At 40.2% G+C, this 20,151-nt stretch overlaps 1 protein-coding gene across 1 annotated transcript in view; it reads left to right on the top strand.

The window, feature by feature from the left end:
• The window catches only part of LRRC56 (leucine rich repeat containing 56), a 54,986-nt gene that overhangs the window by 13,765 nt on the left and 21,070 nt on the right, over window positions 1–20,151 (top strand). Inside the window, exon 3 of the mRNA XM_009323433.1 lies at window positions 6,092–6,152. Within this exon, the coding sequence (XP_009321708.1) occupies window positions 6,092–6,152 (61 nt within the window). The remainder of the gene's footprint in view (window positions 1–6,091; window positions 6,153–20,151) is intronic.

The following is a 20,151-nucleotide window of genomic DNA, read 5'->3' as shown; positions in this document are numbered from 1 at the left end:
CATCCAATAAAGGATGGAGATTCTCCTTGGCTCTCTTCTTGTCATTAACATATTTGTAAAAACTTTTTTTGTTGTCTCTAACGACAGCGACCAGATTGCATTCTAGCTGGGCTTTTGCCTTTCTTGTTTCCTCTCTGCACGACCTAATGAGATCCCTGTACTCTTCTTGAGTCGCCTGCCCCTTCTTCCACAAGTGGTAAACTCTCCTTTTTTTCCTGAGTCCCAGCAAAAGCTCCCCGTTCAGCCAGGCCGGTCGTCTTCCCCGCTTGTTCTTCTCTACGGCGTATGGGGACAGCCTGCTCCTGTGCCTTTAAGACTTCCTTCTTGAAGAACATCCAGCCTTCCTGGACCCCTTTGCCCTTCAGGACTGTCTCCCAAGGGACTCTCTCAACCAGCATCCTGAACAGGCCAAAGTCTGCCCCCTGGAAGTCCATGGTTGCGGTTTTGCTGGCCCCCCTTCTTACTTCACCAAGAATCGAGAATTCTATCATTTCATGGTCGCTAAGCCCAAGACGGCCTCCGACCACCACATCTCCCACCAGTCCTTCTCTGTTTGTAAAGAGCAGGCCGAGCGAGGTGCCTCCCCTGGTAGGCTCACTTACCAGCTGTGTCAGGAAGTTGTCTTCCACACATGACAGCTGATTTTTAGGCGCATGGAGTAAGGCCTAAATTTTTAGGGGTATCGCAGGGCAGTTTGCACCTTCAATGTGAATGGTGTAAGCAAGGCTGCTGTTCAAGGTGTCAGGCTCATTGCACGCTCCACACTGGCTGCCTGCCCCTGAAACTGTGCGCTACTGACCTGCTCTCTGGTCACAGGGGTCTGGATAAATAGCCTGAGGGAAGGAGTAGGGTAAGAACCAGACCAGCTGGAATGACAGAAGTTCCAGTGTGACAGAAGGAAAAGCTTTTCCACCATTAGGACAGCTGAGCAATAGGGCCATCCAGAGAGGTTTGGAGTCTCCATCCTTGGAGGTTTTCAAGACCCGGCTGGGTGAAGCCCTGACCACCCTGGTCTGATCTCACAGAAGACCTGGCTCTGAGCAGATGGCTGGACTCAAGACCTCCAGCTGTCCCCTTCAGCCTGGACTGCTCTGCAATTTGGTGTTTCTGTTAGCATTCCAAACCTGGCTAATTAGCTTTCTTTATAGCCATATTAAATCACTTAACCTTGCTCTCACTGTATTCCTCAGTCACAGAAGGTGGGTAAGAGCATCTTTATCATCAAGGAATTATTTGTTTGGACGATCATTTTGCACTCAGTAAACAATATTGTTTTAACTGTTTTTATGTGTAAAGATAAAATAGGCTGTGCAAGCTCTTAAATGACCAGGTAGGAGAGTTGCAAGTTACTAGACTCTGGGTCACCCGGAACCTTGCAGCACTTGAATCCCAAATTTACACTGCAATTTCCACTTGAGAAACATTTCAATGTTCACAGCCATACATAGGCTAACACAAGCACTGAGGGCTTACATCTCCTTTAGCAAGATTTCCAGAGTGATTTAAAACATGTTGCTTGAGTTTTTCGTATGAGCATTCCACTTTGGAATGTGCTAAACTTTAAAGTGCCATCCTGCTGATCTTTCCCAGTTTGTCAGGTCAGCCTCTGCACAACGGCGTGACATAGTGGGGAGGAACAGTTACGTTTCTTAGGGACAGGGTGTGGGCTAAAACACAAAAAGACTGATATTAAAATATTTTCATGTGATCAGTTTTAAAGTTAAGGAAAGGCTTCGTGCCAGAGCTTGTATCTGAGTCTTAGTGGGGCTCGGGGTAATTGTTGAAATCTCTAGTTGTTTGTTTTCAGTGCACCTTGCTGAGTGACAGGCGAAACACTGAACCACCCTGGCAAGTCTTGTATCTAGCTTTGCAGATCTTGGACTTGACTTCTGTGCTCTTCAGCTGCATGTAGGCTTCAGTTCATACTCAAACAGATGGACTATTTCCTTTTCATTAGCTTATCCCTTTGGTTTTGATTGCTGACAGATCTGGGACCACATTCATGACCAACTCAGAAATTCCTGTTGAAAGTAATGGTGGGATAGAGTCATTTAAGACATTACATAGTTCTCTTATTTCTAAGTGATTTTAATAGCTACAAATCAAGTTACCCACAGTGCTGTTCGCTGGTACTTATTGAATTGTTGCCTGCTGGTGGCCAGGCTAAGTTGATTACGTGTCTGGAGACTGCCACTTCCCTTGCACGCATTTTATCAAGGAAAAGCTCTGCTAAAGGTTCAGAAGTAGGCACACGTTATTTTTCACACAGGGTCATCGCCTCTCTTTCCTCTTGCTGTATTTGTCGGTATTCCTGATGCGAAGCCGGGAGACGTTTCTCGGCAGCCAGCGTTGCAGCAGCAGGTGCTTGCGTGGTCAGGAAGCCAGTGTGGAGGCTGGAGGCGTGAGTCTGGCATGTGCGTCCCTGCCCACACTGGTCTTGGTTTAGCTGGTACTGACAAGCCTCGCTGAGAAGGTGCCACAGCACCTGCTGCAGCAGGGCTTGGGCAGGCTCTCCAGGAATCAGAAATATGTACTGGGGCAGCAAGCTTATGTTAAACCCTGCACTGATGTGTTTTTCTGTGAGATTCTCATCTTGGGTAGCTAGACTGCAGCTAGCTTGGGCTTGCCTGCAACTGCTGCCGTCTTATCTCCAGTTGCATTGCCCAATTCACCCCAGAAATGTGCAAAAAATGCACATTTAGAACATGTGTGGAAATAACATCAAAGTGAAGTATCTTACTTGATCAAACACAGCTTAAGTGAATTAAATAGCCTGTTTAATTTACGTATTAGGTTGCTCTTGCTAGAAGAGTGCAGCCTGTGTTCACGTGCCTGTTTTGTACTGTAGGATCAACAAAACATGTAGGTTGCCTGATGCCAACGCAAGTATTTGTCAGTGATTTCTTTTGTGTATGTTTTTCACTAGTCCATATTCCGGAAGGCGTAAGAAGTCAAGCAACGATGACTTTTTGTTAACAATAGAAAAATAAGATATATGATGCTACCTAAAGAATACATCATAATGTAAACAAGGTGTTATAAGTGTTGTAGCTTGTATAATATAATAAAACCAGCATCTTGCCTGTTTTCTCCTTACTCCTTGTCAGTTATCTAAATGTCACCTGCTGTACCAAGGCAGCTCAGAAAGACACATGCATTGCTACCCTGCTTGTGAACTGCAGCACTTAAGGCAATGTTGCTGGGTGTGCATGTATCACTTTTATTCACCTACCTTACACTTGGATTTCTTTCTGCTCTTCATTTAGTTTTGTTCCACTGGGATAGTACAGTAGAATAGTTTAACACTAGTACATTGTTGGTCGTTAGTAATTTCAGAGCCATGTAACAAAAAGGGTATTTAGTGAAAGGGAATCATAGACAGATGAGAGAACTATTCTGAATTCTCAGCCTTGTACTGCGGTCATCAGCATTTTTCTGGACCATTCTTGTTTTTAAAAAATTGAAATTATACAGTATGAATGCAGTTTCTGGATGAGGAATATATTGTTTGTACTTTTAAAATTAATATCAAGTTAATATTGTTGATATTTTAGAGTATTTTTATGTTAATGTAAGAATAAATTGTGTCCTTGCTCTCAGGAAAGATGCCATGAGGGTTAAAATTAAGAAAATTTTAAGTATGTTGTTATGTTTGGATAGATCTCTTATTTTGCCATCTTCATTTTACAATTTTCTCTTCTTAACATAATCTTCCAGTCTCTAATATATATATAAGGAATTGGGAGTATAAAAACCAGTAAAATCAAATGGACAATGAATTCTTAGCACCAAAGAACAATTACATATTGAATATAAAACTTAAAGGAGGGAAGAACCTGCAGAATTGGAGAAATATATTGCTAAAGTCTTGTTGGCAGATTTTTACACCACTGCACATAGTATACTTTTATTTCAGTCTAGTAAACAGGACATTAGAGCTTAACAGTCTACTAGGGATAGATTGTGCCAAAATACAGTAAGATGTCTGAGAAGGAGGATCGGGTTACAATAATGAAATAACCAGATGTGAAAATTGTATCGTCAGCCTGTCACTCTGCCTCTTTGAATCCTTTTATAGTTGTTTTTTTCCTGAACCAAACCTAAATGCATTCAGTGGAAAGCTTTTTCTTGAGCAAGTCTCTCCATTTCTCTTGAGCTAGTCTTCTTGACTCCTCATTCAAATCTTCTGCTTAATACTGGTTTTTAAAACCCATTTGCTTTGTAATACTTTGCAATAGCCTTTGCTTGGTAACCCTTTAACCTCTCTGGTTGAATCTGTGGCCAGGCTATTACCTGCTGCTGTGCTGCGACTGGAGAGGCTACTGCATCCTTGTTCTTTCCTTTAACACTTTGGGGGAAGTCATTCCATCTCTCTGTGCTTCAGGTTTTTTATCAGAAACATGATAGCAATTTTTTTAAATCTAGATTTTGATTTTTTTCTGTGGGGGTTTTCTTAGTGCATGGATCATATCTGAGGAAGTCTTTGCTCAGTAGCTAGTGTGACTGCTGTGAATAATTAACAGAGATCCTAGTATCTCCTCTGTCAGGACTCCAAATTATTTTGTTGCCATACTTTATAAAACTTGTTTGACATGAGAAAGTCAGGATGAGGATGGTGTGTTACAATTTGTACTACAATTTTTATGGATTATGGAAAATGATTAAAAAATAAGGCTAAAAAATTGCACAATGTGTTTTGAATTTTTAATATTTTCTAAAGAGCTTTGCAAAGACATGAAGTTAATTCTTGCAGTATAGCATGAAGATCAATATGTGGACTATAATGACTCCCAAATAGAATTAGATATAGATAATGCTTCTACTAAAACATGATTTATTAAAATGTTTTTGCCATAAATGCTCTTGTTCTGTTTGAGGAAATGGGATGAACAACATGACTTCCTTTGTTTGCTTTTGAGATCCCACTCCCTTTTTCTTTTTCTTTTTTTTTTCTTTTTTTTGTTTTTTTTCTTTTGATCCTTTGCAAAGAGCTGGAATGGTGTCCTCCTGGAAACTGCTAAATCACCCTTGCCAGAGAGAGATTACTCAGAGGACGCATAAAAATATTTGCTGAGAACAGATTTTAATGTTTTAGCAATGATCCAGTTTGTCTAAAATTGGTATTACCTCTACATGGTTGCATGTTATACTGAAGGATGCTTGCCAGCCATGGGTAAACTCTGCTAGTGAGAATGGGTAAAAGTTTGCTGTTGTCAATAGCAAATGTTTCCTGGGACTTGAGTTTATATCCAAATTATTCTGTAGCTTGGAGGGATTTGGTCTATGGTTTTGGTTCAGAGATACCTGTAGAAGCAACCAAAAAGGCAAATGTCTCTTGGGAATAGAAAAAAGCATTAATCAAAGTAATAACAACAGAATACTGAGGTTTTCATAGATATGAAACTTGTACAATTGAATAGTAAACAGTGGATCACATCCAGAAAATTAAAAGGAGAAGGCAGTGCTTAGCAAAATGTAAGTAGCGTTTTGGGGACCTGTGAACTATAAAAGATGATGATGGGATGAAGTCGGCATGGGAAATTATGCTTTTGTTGTTTGACTCAAAATGACATTTTGAAGAAATGTTACTTAGCTGTGTATCCAATAAGTCCATCATTACTTGCCATTAAATAGGTAGAAGACGACTTTTGGGGAGAGAAGCAAAAGCATTGTGTAGAAATCAGAGGTCATGCAATACTATACTCTAAAGCATCCCTTACCTCTTCAGATTATCACTCAATTAATAGTCAATAAGGGTTGGGAATCAGACCAAAGAAAACAGTCGCCCATCAAGCCAGGTTCTGTTGTTGTCTGTCTGGAAAGGTGCTCTATTAGAATTGTCAGAGAGGGGTTCCAAAACTTATAATTGGGTAGTCCTGCAGACAATAAGTATATGTTGCAAAAATGCAAAGGGTGAAATATTTTTTGAGTGAAATAATCTCATTAATTTTCTTAGAAGAGGTGCAGCACAGATCTGGCAGAAACAGGTAAGAAATGCATGTAAAATTAGGTGCTTCAACTTGTAATTGTCAGAAGTTTCCTTTGCTTTACTCCCAGGTCTGCAAAGTGATTCTTTATTCTGTTCCCATAGGTGCCTATCTACCTAATCTGAGAGAGCTGAAGTTGAACAATAGCTTGCTTGTGTCTGTGAGGTAAGAAATGAATGATAACTGAAATAAACATAAAGAATAACAGCCCTCAATTTTATTTAAGTGATAAAATCTTCATTTGTGCTGCTTTCATTTCTTCCATTTCCCCATGCTGTGATAATGGATTAGGTCATGAATATATGCTCCGCAACCACATAAGTTTAAGGACAGGACCTGAGCTGGAATAAATCAGTGTAGCTGCAATGATGCCAATGAAGTAGCCCCAGTCTGCCACCAAGGAAGTTCTTGCCATGCTGAAGTCCATGGAAATTTGTCGCAAATTTGAAAGGAGCTAGAAATTCGCCTCTTATCTATGTCTAGGCACTTGGATTTCAGAGTGTTTCAGCCTTCGGGCTTTTATTGTGCACAGTAGCCTGTTCTATACAGGTCAGGCCAGTTCCTCAGCTGATGAAAATCACTTTGGCTTTATTGAAGTCAATGAGGTTGGGTTTATGAAAGCTGCTATGAAGACTGCATGTCCCTGGCTTGCTGAGCTCCATGAAAGCATCACACGTTTTCTCTCAGAGAACTGGGAAGTTGGCAGGTTGGGAAGGTAGAAGTGAAAATCATCACAATGAGGAGGCAGAGCTGTCTTCTCTCTCTTGTGCTGATATCTATTACCCTTGGTAATTAATGCATAATGGAAAAGTACAGTTCACATCAATAAAGGGCTGTGTGAAAGGCCATCTTTATGTTAAACGTGACTGCTCTCTGGCTTTGTATGGCTATCTGCTAAATTTGTGGGGGAAAAAAAAAGTGATTTTGCTAATTCTTGTTAAAGAGAACATGTTCCCTGATGGGAAACGGCAATAAATTCTTCTTGGTCTCATGCATCATCACTAAAGTAGCTAACGAACTTCAGTTGTCCCACTTTGATCTTATTTTCCCTTGTTCTGGTGATGTGATGAAATATTTGCAGTCTAAATTCTTTTTTCCACCTTCTAGTACATAACATGGAAAAGTGGTGATTCTACATTGCTGCAATTATTTTAATGGCAACCAACCACTGTCATAAGCATGAAATTGCTCCATTATTGCAATGGAGGAGTAAGTAGTGGGTGAAAAAAATTATATTTTTGACTATCAAAAGACATTTTATTATATTAAAAAGAAAAATAAAATTAAAAGAGTTTTTTTGTTTGGTCAAAAATCCATATTCTCTTAAAATGTGTCAATGGAAAATGTTTTGACCAGTTCTGTTGGTATTGAATACAGGATGCAGTTCAGGAAAACTAAACTGTTTAGTTTATTTGACTTATGGCTTTAGTAGGATTTTGCACATCCCTTTGTATTCTGAGACTCTTAACTTCTGTCATTAAAAGTTTTGGCAAACCATTTTCTGTGACCTGACATCCTTGTGGTCCTCGATGCAGGTAATGTTTGGTCTCAAGTTGAGTTTTGATTTGATCAACTATAACGTAAATATGTTTTGGCTTGGATATCAAGTCTAATATTGTGATGCTTCCCAGGCACACAAACCCCAGGAGAAGCTACCTGCTCCTCCTTTAAATAAGCATGCTTTCTGTGTGCTGGTTAAATGCAATTGTTGAGGAACAGGTAAGACTGTTAGCTCTCCCAGACCAGAACTCGGTCAGTATAGTACAGCAGTAGCTTTCCTTTATTAATTCCCATCTTTGGCAATCTGTCATTGATAAACACAGATCACTTAAGGGCACAGCCCATGCAAGCACAGCCTGGGTACTTGAACTTTATTTTTGGATGTCTGCATCATGTCAATTTAATGTCCATTAAAACAACGTTGTTGTCACGGCAGTAGCGATGTCTGCTATAGCTAATGTAACATAGCTGTTTCCATTCTAGCAGACTGTTGCCATTTACTCAAAAATGTTTAGAAATCTTATTTCTGAATTAAACTTGTTGATGTTTGAATTCTGTCCAAAAAGTGATTATTTTGTTATATTTGACCAAACCCTTGCAACTGAGGTTTTTGAGGCTGATAGAAAAAGTGTTCTTCCTTCTCACTAAAAGTAATTCCCACCGACTTTCTCAGCTATAAGGTCAGAATCATTGTGGTTGTAATTTGAAAGTGGGCAGCAGATAACAGGAAATGTCTCATAAGGACAGACTGGAAGATTGGTTTGTTTACTGAAAAGAAGGTAAGAACAGAAAAGCAGGCAAAAGAAAGACGGTGTTTCATATATACTTGGGATGTTAAAAGCAGACATTCTTTTCATGCTATATTATGTGAAAAAAAAGTATCATGGTGAATCATTATGAACAAAAGACTGTCAGTGTGTATGCATGAGTGGGTAGTAAGATGGGAAACTTGCTTTTTGTCACTTTATTTTTGTTTGGGTCTGTCTTGCAGAGTAGAACTTCCTAATTATTTTAGGATTAAATGGAATTAAAACATCTTTTTTCAGTTTGAAAATGGGGGAAGAATTCTTGTGATAGTAAACTGCATATAGGGAGATGTCAAAATAAGGATTTGTGATCCTGATTTTAGTTACCGATTTTTTTTGAAACGTTTACTCCTGTCAACCTCACATAGGAACTTAAGTTGTGAGGATGCTGAGGTGTGCGTTGCCATTTGCCGTTCAACAGAAATCAAAGGAGGGATGTTCTGACAGTGAGGAATCAAGGTACTCGTGTGTTACAATTTTCTATGGGAGAGCAAGGCTTGCTGCATTGGTGAGTTTGGATATTGGCTTTTCCTGGTAGTTCCTGAAGGAGTTCTAGTTCCTTTGGTGGGGAATGTGGTTGAGCTACTTTAGTTGTAAATTCATGGTCCCTCCCCAACCCTCCTAAAGCTTGTGTTACTTCTGAATACTTGAAACTTTGAAAGGCTATATATAAGTGTAGGATATCACTATCAACTATTTAAATTAATCCATAAGGAAAATAGATCCAAGTTTATTTGCAGATAATCCATCTTGGCGGCTGAAAGGGAATTCCTTTTTTGACTGTTTCTGGGTTTTAGTTTTCTGCTGGCCCTTTGCTAAAGGGGAACGGCACTGGAAAATCCAGTGTACCGTGGAAAGAAATTAGTTCAGATTGTTGTTAATTTTCTAAATCGCACTAATTTTATGAGGTCCTGGTTTGGTGACCTTTGCCCATCTGCTGGCAGCTAAGAAATTCTAGATTTATGAACTGATAATTGAGGATGAAATGTGGAGCCTATTCTGAAAAGTGCCTGTTAAAAACTGCCTCTTTTTTTGTGATGACACACAGTCCTCGTCTTTGTAATGTTTCCAGTAAAAGAACTATATTTCAAGGCCAATGAATTACTACTTCTGCTTTGGCATATAGCCTATGTATTTTTTATCAGATTGCTTTTATTCTCAATTCAGGAATGAATGAAAAGATCTGTTTAAAAAAGTTGGATAGATATCTTTATGAAAAGGCTTTTAAATCAGATAGGGGAATCTCAGGAACTGGTTCCCATAAGTTTATAGCAGAAGCTGTTTCACAAGCTGAAGTTCATTTCCTCCCAATCAGCTCTACGCGTTGTAGCCAGCAGAAGACTGGTCTGCTCCCAGGGCTACTTAAGCAACTGCTTGTAACAGAGAGAGGTTATTATATTTTAAGTGAGATGAAATGCAGAGACTGCAGAATGTGGGAACAAAAGTAAGTATGAGGCATATGGGGAAAGGAAAGCAGATTTCCTTCATCCAGATAGAGTTAACATTTCTTTGCTGCAGTCTGCATTGCATGCAGTTCTGATTGCTCTTGCCCTATTGCAGAAAAGTCGCCCAGAACAAGAGGACAGTAATCCTGGTCCATTTGGGTCAGTAAAGTCCTATTGGGAGAGTGGAAATGAGACAGCTGTCCTGAAGGTTCAAATGAGCAAGGTGCAGAGTACATTCAAATTCAACAATTCTCATGTGTTTATGAGTCTTAGGATAGATTTTTATTTCTTTTTTAACACCAGCTCCTGGGGACAAGACTGGCTACACAGGAATCTCTGTATTAACTTTTTGAAAAGTTTCAAGCCCTCTTGACTGTGAAAAAATAACTGAAAATGTCAGCCAAATGATTTGAGTAAGGATTTTGCTGATCATTTCATGACTTTAAGAAACCAGAGCCAAACTAATTCTTTCTTAATTGAGGGCAAGCTTTAAAAACAGGGCTTTAAACCAATGTTTAAAAATATTTTTGAGACCTGAATCAGGATCTTTAGGAATTTGAACTTGGTGATATTACTCCTTGGTACTTATCCAACAAAGAGTTTAAGCAAATGCTCACCTCTTAAAGTCACAAGAAGTTTGACTTCAGTGGAACTGCTCGCAAGCTGAAAAGTGAACATTAGTCCAAGTGCTTTGCTCGATCTGGACCAACAAAATGGCCTCAAGTTGTGCCAGGGGAGGTTTAAATCGGATATTAGGGAAAATTTCTTCACTGAAAGGGTTATCAAGCACTGGAACAGGCTGCCCAGGGAAGTGGTTGAGTCACCATCCCTGGAGGTATTTAAACGACATGTAGATGTGGTGCTTAGGATATGGTTTAGTGGTGGCTTGGTAGTGTTAGGTATATGGTTGGACTTGATGATCTGAAAGGTCTTTTCCAACCCAAATGATTCTATGAGTCTATGATTCTAAGTTACACCATCTTGTATATGACCGAGCCACAACACTGACCAACCCAAAATTTGATGTATTGCTGATAGTGCGTGTCTAGGCACCCACTATTTGCTGGATCATTTTCTCTCAAACAGAAGAGGTTTAGGGGCATCATTCCCCTAAATTTGTTTCTTCCTTGTCATTTTTACTTATTCCTTTCCTTGCTCTTTTTATTCTCCAGTTTGCTTTTTCTTCTGCCTGTCATCTCTAATTTTTTGCAATTGCTGGATTACTATGTCTGATGCACGTAACATAGGTACTACACGTAAATGCAACGAGTTTTGTGCAACAAGGATCAGCGTTGCTTTTATGATAGATAAAATCCAAAAATATTTTCTAAAATCAATTCAGTTAGTTTGCATTAAAGATGCAAATGTTTGTCAACAGATGATTTATTTGTATTACAGTATTTTCTGACAGTGTTTAATGAGGGATCAGGTTGCTCTTGCTCTAGGTTGTACTTACACATGCAGTCAGAGAACCACTGCTGTGGTATTCACTGTCTGGGTGAATCTCTTCATGTCCATATTTCAGTGCCCAGAGCATCACTGTTTGCTTTGACATTTGCTTTTCTGGATGGGGAAAGCATTTAATTTCAAATGCAAGCTAGTTTCTTTAGGAAATATTTTTGTTGTTTCTTTTGTGTAGCCAGCCTGAAAGTCCTTCAGCAGTTAAGGTTGCTATGAAGTCTATCTTAAGAACATGTTCTTTGAGGACTTTGGGTGCTTGCCAGGAGCAAGCAACATTTGAGTTGAATCTTAATCTCTGTATTAATGAGTCTTCTCTGTATTAATGCCTGCAGATCCCTGGGAATATTACAAACCTTGACAAAATTGCTGTGACCTCAGGTTTTACTTAGCATTGACAGTTTTAAGGACATTCATATTATTGATAAAAAATAATGATTTGGGGGCAGAAATACAGCTACTTTTAGTCAAGTGGATTACTTTTGCTAAAACACAATCAGCCTGTCTGCATTAGGCCCTAGGGAAATCTGATTGCTTTGACCATTTATCAGTTCTGGATAGACCTCTCTGAGATGCCTAGCTCTCCCTTGACTAGAAAGGTAACGTAGTGCTTCTGTCTTTTTTTGGTTTAATTTCACCAGGTCAGGTGTCCAAAGTAGAGAATGTGAATGTCTTTATGACCTTAGATATCAGGGAGTCTGATGGGCTGATTCACCAGCAAGGGAAGCTGAACTTGTGTTCTGTACAAATGCACATTGCGGTTCTGGAGCTCAGGCTCCCTTCTGCAGCAAGCACGGAAAACATCAAAACAAGTTTGTGGCCTTGCAGCATCTTTCCATGGTTCTTGCCTTCAGCACTATGTTTTATGCAGCCTTCCCTAGCTGAAGCTCCCCTGCCACCTATTTCAGGCTGTCAGGTACAGAGCGTACCTGTAAGGAACAGGGTTATGAGGCAGGTCCTACCACTGCAGCTCCAAGTTTAAAACTCTCCTGGTCATGACAGGACCAGTGGGGAGGGTCTAGTGCATTCATCTCAGACAGAGCAGAGAGAATCTGCTCTCATTGTCACCTGAGCAGTTCCGCGGAGGCAGGTTTCTTGCCCCAGGGGCACCGCTATTATATTTCTATTTTTTGATCCAAGCTGCAGTACAATACAGGGCATGAAAACTGTAAGAGGATCATCAGAGACCACAACACTTTTTGCAGTGTGAACATGGCTAGTGAAATAGCAAAGTAAATAAATAATAGATAATGCATGCAGCAAGTCTGCTAGTAAACATCTGCAAGGTAAGGTAAGCCCATTGTTTAATACATAATTGTGCCCCTTCTCTGCCCACCATCTGAATAGACACACCACTTTGAGTATATTTGGTAAAAAGTGGCCTTTCCTTTCAGGATGTTGTCTTGTGCCATGCACCCATCTGAGATGAGAGTTCAGCTTCTCTTTACTGCTGCCTCAGCAACTACCTTGCTAACATAGCTCTGTTGAATATTTGAGCAGTAAATACCTCTGCTGGAGCCTGGGCTTGTTGACATGAAGCCCTCAAACATTTTCCATGTATGATTTTCTCTGGGGTTCAGCTTCACTTGGTGTTTTCCAGCCAGGAGATGCGTCTCATCTCGAAGTGTGCACTCCCTGAGCTGCGGATGTGCTGACAGTACAGTGTGTTCCAGGGGGTCAGGGGACTAGAGGGGAGACGGTGGACACTTCCCAGCTTTTCCCTTCTTGTGAGAAGGTCTGAGGATAGAGGCATCCTGCCTTCCTTCTCTGGCATTTGAGGGTAGACTGTTCAGTCCCATGGGAAGAATCCAGCCCTTACTCTTTCAAGGTCAACGAGCAGAAACAAGTGCATGCATCCACACCTGCAAAAGCCACATGTCTGGCTCTTACCCTCTGTACACCATTTCTCCTTTCCTTTCCTTCATCAAGAAAACACATAGATAAAAGCTGTTGTCATTTCCAAAGGGAACCTCTGAAATTATTAATCAGTGTTTTGGTCTTACAAATACTGTTTGCTTACAAGTAGTAATTACTTAAGATGCACCAATTGCTTTTAGTGAATGAGGAACCCTTTAGGGGTCCACAAGCTCACCTGATTCCAGTCTCTGGGATTACAGGGGCAGCTTTACTCTTTGAACCAACTGGAGATAGCAATGGCAATGACTAGAGGTTTTGTGGCTGACTAGGCTTTGGCTAGACTAGGCTGTGGCAAGACTAGGCTTTGTGGCTGAGCCACTGGACCAGGACTTCAAAAATACAACTCAGTTCCTGGGTTAGCTGTAGAAATTCACCTTATTTTCAATCTCAGTTGTTTACTTTATATATTACTCCGGGGCAGACATAGTCTTGAATGAGTTATGTACAAGGCTTTGCTAATGGGATCATGATCTCGCTTACATGCTCTGGATGGCTACTATAATATGATAAATAACAACGTTGGTAATAACTAGCTGATTTCTGCTAGCAAATAAATACTTACATGCCTGGCTATTAGGGTTTGCAGCTGCTCTGTTTCAGCTGTCAATGTCAGGGATCACTTACGAAAATTTACACCTAAATGTTCATTTTAGTCAGTGATGAGAAAGAATGGTTATAATCGTCATCTGAGAAAACCCAAAGAACTGCGCTGGGAAGTGGTAGTAATTAGCCCATTGCCAGTGGAGCTATCCAGCTGTGGAAGGGTTGTCTTCATAGAAATCGGTAGGAAAATAATCTTAGCATTAGTTTAATGGGTTTGTAGGTTTTGATTCTCTCCTACAAGAGAGTTGCTTGTCTGCAGCTTGTTTGGTTTTTTTAATTGAAAATAATTATATTCAGTGGGAAATTATGTTCTTGGAATGCAAGATAAGTGCTGATTTTTAAAAAGGGAGGGAGTCAGGTTGGGGGGGAAATTAAACTATGTCGTTGTATTCATCAGTTGGTAACTGCCAAGCAATATGAATAAGCAATGAAGAAATAAGTAGAATTTCAGTGTACGATCAGTTTTTATAATCTAATTTCTATAAAATATTCTCCACGCAGAAGTTGATGTAGTTGTTTTTATTTTCTGTGGACACATTATTGCACACAAAGGACCTGTTGCTATTTTTCCCCTAAAATACATGCACACTTCTTTTTCTCTAGATTTATTTCTGATTTGCTGTTTGGCAAAGTTTTATCCTTCTGTCCTGAGATCTTTACAGGGTGCATCAGGTCTCTCAGGGATGGATCAATACCTGCAAAAAGAAACACAGAAATGCCTTCATGTTTTAGGAGGTGAAGTTTGTGATTCCATCAGCCAGTATAATGCGTGCACATTCTTCACCCTCTGCCTTAAGTTGCGCTGTACGTTCTTCTCATGGAGATGAGAACCTGAACACAAAGGTCTGCTAATGAAACCTACCACCCACTTTTGGTAACAGAAGTTTTATGAAGGACTGCATTTTTGAAAGACCATTTGTGGCATCTCCTGGTTTGAACTTCATCAGCCTCACAGTCCTACCACTCCACTTTCTACTGCTTCATCTCACCATAGGCAAGAACTTACAGAGGTTTGGTTTACTCTGCTTATTGTCGTTTAGTTTATCTTGCCCTTATTTATAATTATAATAGTTATCTCTATTAAGGTCCCACAGACTTTTTGTTTTAAGTTCTTGCTCTCAGCATCCCAAGGTAAACCCAGTTTTAAAATGTAAAATTTGTTCCATAAGAACTTCTTAAATTAAAGAAAAAAAAAGTTTTATTGCCACATGTTAAATTTTCACCCTAGAAATAGTAAGAATCAGTAGCATAAATCTTATCCTTTATAAAATGAACACATTAAAATATGGTTGCTAAAACATACTGGAGGATTTTAAAAATATTTGAAGATGTGCTTATTTGTATGAGTCTTATTTTGTCACTGTTACATGTTTAAACAATACAGCTACCATTGTCAAAAGGACCTTCTGTAAAGTTCATCTATGTGAATAAGTAAATTCTGTATATTAAGAGTATTTGCTCTAATCTGCAATGATTCTTCCCACTACTAAGGTAGAAGTGCAGTTTGTTTCTGAGTGGATTGGGGTTTTTTGTTTTCAAGAATCTCATTTTTTATTAAGTAGTTTAGGTTACCTGGTATTTACTTTTAAACTCACAAAGCATTATAATTAGGGGGAGTCATCTCTCTACGTTATACACTCATTAATATTAAATACAACTCTTAGCCATCTTCACTGAGGGTTTTTTCCTTTTTGCGTTCCCAAGCTAACTTAATGGTGCAGAAGAAACACAGTTTGAAAGAAAACTGTATATCTATATATTTGTGTCTTGTGAAATACAGTTATTTCATTTCCTACCATCTGTACTTAACAGTGATACCAGATTGTTTGTACAATATATTGGAGTTAGATTATGTAAAAATTGATAGATATGTCAATTTTGAAACCTTTGTTTTCACTGGAGAGATACAGAGAGCCACTGAAATTCATGGTGTGAGTGTCCACTTTCGAATAATGTGGCAGGTAGTGGGTTACATGACTCTTCTGCAGCTGTTTCAGGGAATATTTTCCCTTACTTCACAGCCAAAAGCCAGCCAGCTCAAGTTAATAGAATTGCTTTTCTCAAGATCAGTATAGATCATTGCCAATGAAGGGTTTTATCCCAACTCATGAACTAGTTGGAAGTCTACACAGTATGCGTCTCTCTTGCACAAAGACTGTGTACCATTTTGGTAAGACTGTTGGTAGCCTGTAAAGGAACCATTACAATTAGTTATTCCTGCAAAGGAACCATTGCAAATTATGTCTATAAAGGAACTGTTACTTGTGGGTGGCAATTACCATTGCCTCCAAAGCTAGGTCCAGATGGGTGGGAGAATTTTGTGTGAGCTCTTCTGAAGTTGGTTGTGCAGGCCTTTTGAGACTTGTGTTGGCAGGAGGGCACTGGGGAGCTAGAACAATTAGTCTGCTCACATGTGATGAAGTCTCTCCATTGATCAGTGGAGCTGATCAGTGGCATCTCTGGTAGCTGAGAGCCCTTGTGAGGGTTTGCACTTCTGCCATAAGGCTCATCTCCATGACTGAGGACACATTACAACATCTACTGCCAGATCCCCCTAGAGTGGTAATTTGTTTGAAAGAAGTCAAGGACAGGGTGTGGAATTTGCTATACATCCAATTAGCACACCTGCACCAAATTTGGGATGTCTATTGGTGTACTGTGAAATAAATGCTGAGGTTCTGTCTTGTAGTAACACCCTCAGTATGGAACTCTATAAGGTCTCGTCTGCCTCAGTAGGCACTGAGGTCGATGGGCTCTGAGGTCCCTCCCAAGCTTCTCTTCTGCATCTTCTTTGCTTGTTGTAAAAGAACACCTGGAGGCCAGTACAAGCAGAGAAAGTCACCCTTGAAGCTATCATTTAAGGAAAAAGTCTTGACTCAGGACATATGGAGACAAGTCTATCACGCCAAAGCTGGGGTGAACATTAGAGGCTGAGAGAAAAAAGAAATTTGGAGGAAATCAACTGGCATTTGCCAGCCATTCACAGGCCGAAGTTGTACCTGTATCTGTTCCTTGCAAGCTTCTGTATTTTTTCTGTTTTCTTATTGATTATATGCACAGATAAAAAAAGAAAGGAAGGAAAAGGTACGAAGAAGAAATGACCATCAGCCACAGGAGAAAATCATTAGTGTCATACAAATGTGCCAGATCTAAAGAGTCTCGAGAACCTCCATTCCCGCCGCTGTACATTCAGACGAAATCACTTTAAACTACATTTTCCCTCTAGGTCTTCATATCAACCCATTTCTGCAGTATCTCAAGTATTTTTTTTCCAGTGGAAACTCTATAGCCATTACCGTGACAAAAGTTGAATAGCAACTCACAGCTGATCCAATTCTTTAGTTCTGTCTGGTCAAATAACCTAGAATTCCAGTTTTTCTGGTACTCAGAAAAAGGGGGCTTGGGGGCTTTTTTTGTGGTGTGTGTCTTAACACCACTGAATCTGTCAGCTGATTTGGATTTTTTACAGAATATTCCTTCCGCTTACCCTGCAGCATTAAAAGTTTCAAGTGTTGATTTTGAAGGATGAGATCTATATTCAGTCAAAGTTGCAATATATCTGTCTTACTCTGCCAAAGCTCAGACCTGGAACATACTGTGAAACAGGCACACAACATGTGGGAGACTGAAAAGTTATTCATGCAGGAAATTTCAGAGCGCTGTGGGATTCATTCCTTCAATGTAAAGAACTCATTCTGTAACCACAGTTTCATTATCCTTAATTTTTTTTATATGTAAACTTTCAACAATGAGAATGAACAACTGCCAAAGCTATAGGAACTATCAGTAGCTCTGGGGCTAAATTGAGGGTCAATAGATATGTGAGTGTGAGAGTTTTATTTACTGCATGTCTCAACTTTATCCTGTTTGAAAATTCACTTGCTCTTGTGGAAGATGTAATGCACCCAGTGAGATGCAGCACAGTGTGTTGGGTTTCTACAGCATCTCTGGGGCGCAGCTTCATGCTGAGGGTGGGAGCTGGAGTAGGGTGGGAAAAAAAAGAAGATCAAGGGCAGGTCTTGGCCCATATAACCGCACTTTGGCAACTCCTACTCCTTTCAAATTGTGGGAGCTGAGTTAGAGTATCTGATCTTTCATTGTTAAAATGCTACCAGTAACTAAGCTGACAAGCAGTTTTAATGATTAAAAGGAAATTAACACAAAATTACGTTATCCTTCCCACGCATGCTATATATTCGTGTGTTAGGGAATTGCTGTTCCTGACTCCAAGTACATCAACATTGATCAAGCCCATTATTCTGCTCTAGGTTTTTTGACAGCAACTAGAAATGAGAGCACTTCAAACTAAAGCTACATTTCATGTGTATTAACTTTAACAGAAGTAAGTGTCTGGGTTAACTTAAGCACGATTATGACTAGTTACAGAAACGTGTGTATCAGCACTCAATTTCATTTACAAATACCTCTCTCCTCTTGGTCTCAGCAAGCACTTTTGGTTTAAATGAGGTATAATCTGACATGGAAAATAAAGCGCTTGCAAGTAGCATAGCACTTAGTGTAATATTGTGGTTGCTACAGTGAGTTCAGTGGGGCAATGAGAAGCAACAATGATGCGTGAAAATGTTGTAAGTCAGGAATGGCCCAGAGTTGTATCTCGTTGGGGTTGGGTTCTTCCCCTGTTGTCATCTCCTGTCTCCAGATGCCATCCTTGCCTGCCAGCACTGGAGGGAGGGATTTCGGCCTCACTGAAGGCGGGGGGAGTGTTGGCACTGGTGTTAGTGGAACAAGGATTTTCATGCAGTGTCTCTGGTTGAAGCACTGATCACAGACGTGTCCATGGCAGACCTCAAGTACTGTACCAGGACCATCAGCGTGGTCTCTGGTTCCAGTCCTGGACAACAACCAAACTGCCAGGAAGTCTCCTGTCCTTGTTTTCAGGCTTTCACTTTAGAGAAAGTGCTGGCCAAAAGCACATGGCTCCTTGGTAATCACAATTTGCTTTAGCGAGCTCATGAAAGCTGCAGCAGCTGGCTCTCACTTTGGCATAATGAAGCTGAGAAGGCAGAGTTGGGGGCTGGTCAAATTGTGAAACCCTGAATGCTCTCCCTGATTTACTCCTTGTGCAGCACCGGGGGAGTTGCATTTCCTCCCCAGATATCCATTTTGCTGTCAGCAAAGTGTGCAGCAGAGCCCCAAGGGTAAAAAAAGCAATATGCCAGATCTTTGCCCCTTTCCAAACTTGAAACTTAAAACAAAAGCAACCATCCAACCAAACAAAACCAGCCCTGGAATAAAATAGTGAAATCTTTTTGTTGGGAGAAATATTGCCAGTGGCATCAGCACTGCAGCCCATTTGGAGAACAGCTTCTTATTCATGTGAAGGTTGCCTCAAAAAGATGGGACAACAGAGACACCCTACTGCAAAGACCTTTGGCAACAATAACTTTTCGTTCACACAGAAATTCTTCATTTGCATGTAAAAAGGAGTTATGAAAACAGAATTTCATAGACACAGTTGTTATTTAAAAAGACCTTTGGTCGATGCATGCTTTCTGTTCAGCCTAAAACACTCTTGCCTTCCTCTGATGTGTTTAAGCTTATGAGTTGAGAATTGCCTAGCAAAGTCTCTTTTTGCTTGGTTTTTGAAGTCTCCAACAATGAGACTTCATTGTTCATCGTTCAACTACAACCAAACCATTGTGTGCTGACATATGGACCGGATCATTGTTATCACAGTGCGGCTTGATAAATTCCACTTGATTTCTGTAGATCAGAGATGAGATGAGTAAGGGTTAGGAACCCTTACTGTGAAAAAGCTGAACAGTTCAGAAGGAAGAATAAGGCCAGAATATTAGGTGCTACATTTCCATGGCATTTCAGCCTAAAAGTGGGTTTCTGGCAGCAGAAGATGGGACGTGACCCTTGTTATCTTACACCTTGGGCAGTGGTTCACACTTGCGCAAGGGAGCATAAGATGCGAAAAGCAACCGGCGTGCCATGGCTGTCTGAGGTGCAAGACAGAGGAGACCCAAGCCAACGGTTGTCAGCATATTGCTACTTGAATTTGGAAGAGTAAGTACAAAACCAACCAAGGCTGCAATACTGCAAAGCAAGTCAGGTCTTCACATTCATATGCCATTTGTTTGACTGCAAAAGGACACTGCAGGGACATAAGGACATGGCCTCAGCGCTGCTTGCAGAGTTGGGGGCTGTGTCATGGATTTGATCAAGTACGAGCAACACATGCATATAATCAGTTTTACAATTTTGAATACTTTACAGCTATTTGAGAGGACAATGAAACTATTATGTAAGCTTCCTATTAGAACATATGTTACTGATTTAAATAACATTCAGGCTTTAAAAGTTTTTGCTTCTGATGTCAGAATTATCTGTACAACCAAACCATTGTGTGTTGACATATGGACCGGATCATTGTTATCACAGTGCGGCTTGATAAATTCAGCTTGATTT

This window comes from Pygoscelis adeliae, unplaced genomic scaffold (assembly GCF_000699105.1).
Source record: "Pygoscelis adeliae isolate BGI_AS28 unplaced genomic scaffold, ASM69910v1 Scaffold5, whole genome shotgun sequence".
In the NCBI taxonomy this organism is placed as follows: Eukaryota; Metazoa; Chordata; class Aves; order Sphenisciformes; family Spheniscidae; genus Pygoscelis; species Pygoscelis adeliae.
This window is presented reverse-complemented; position numbering and strand designations above follow the sequence as displayed.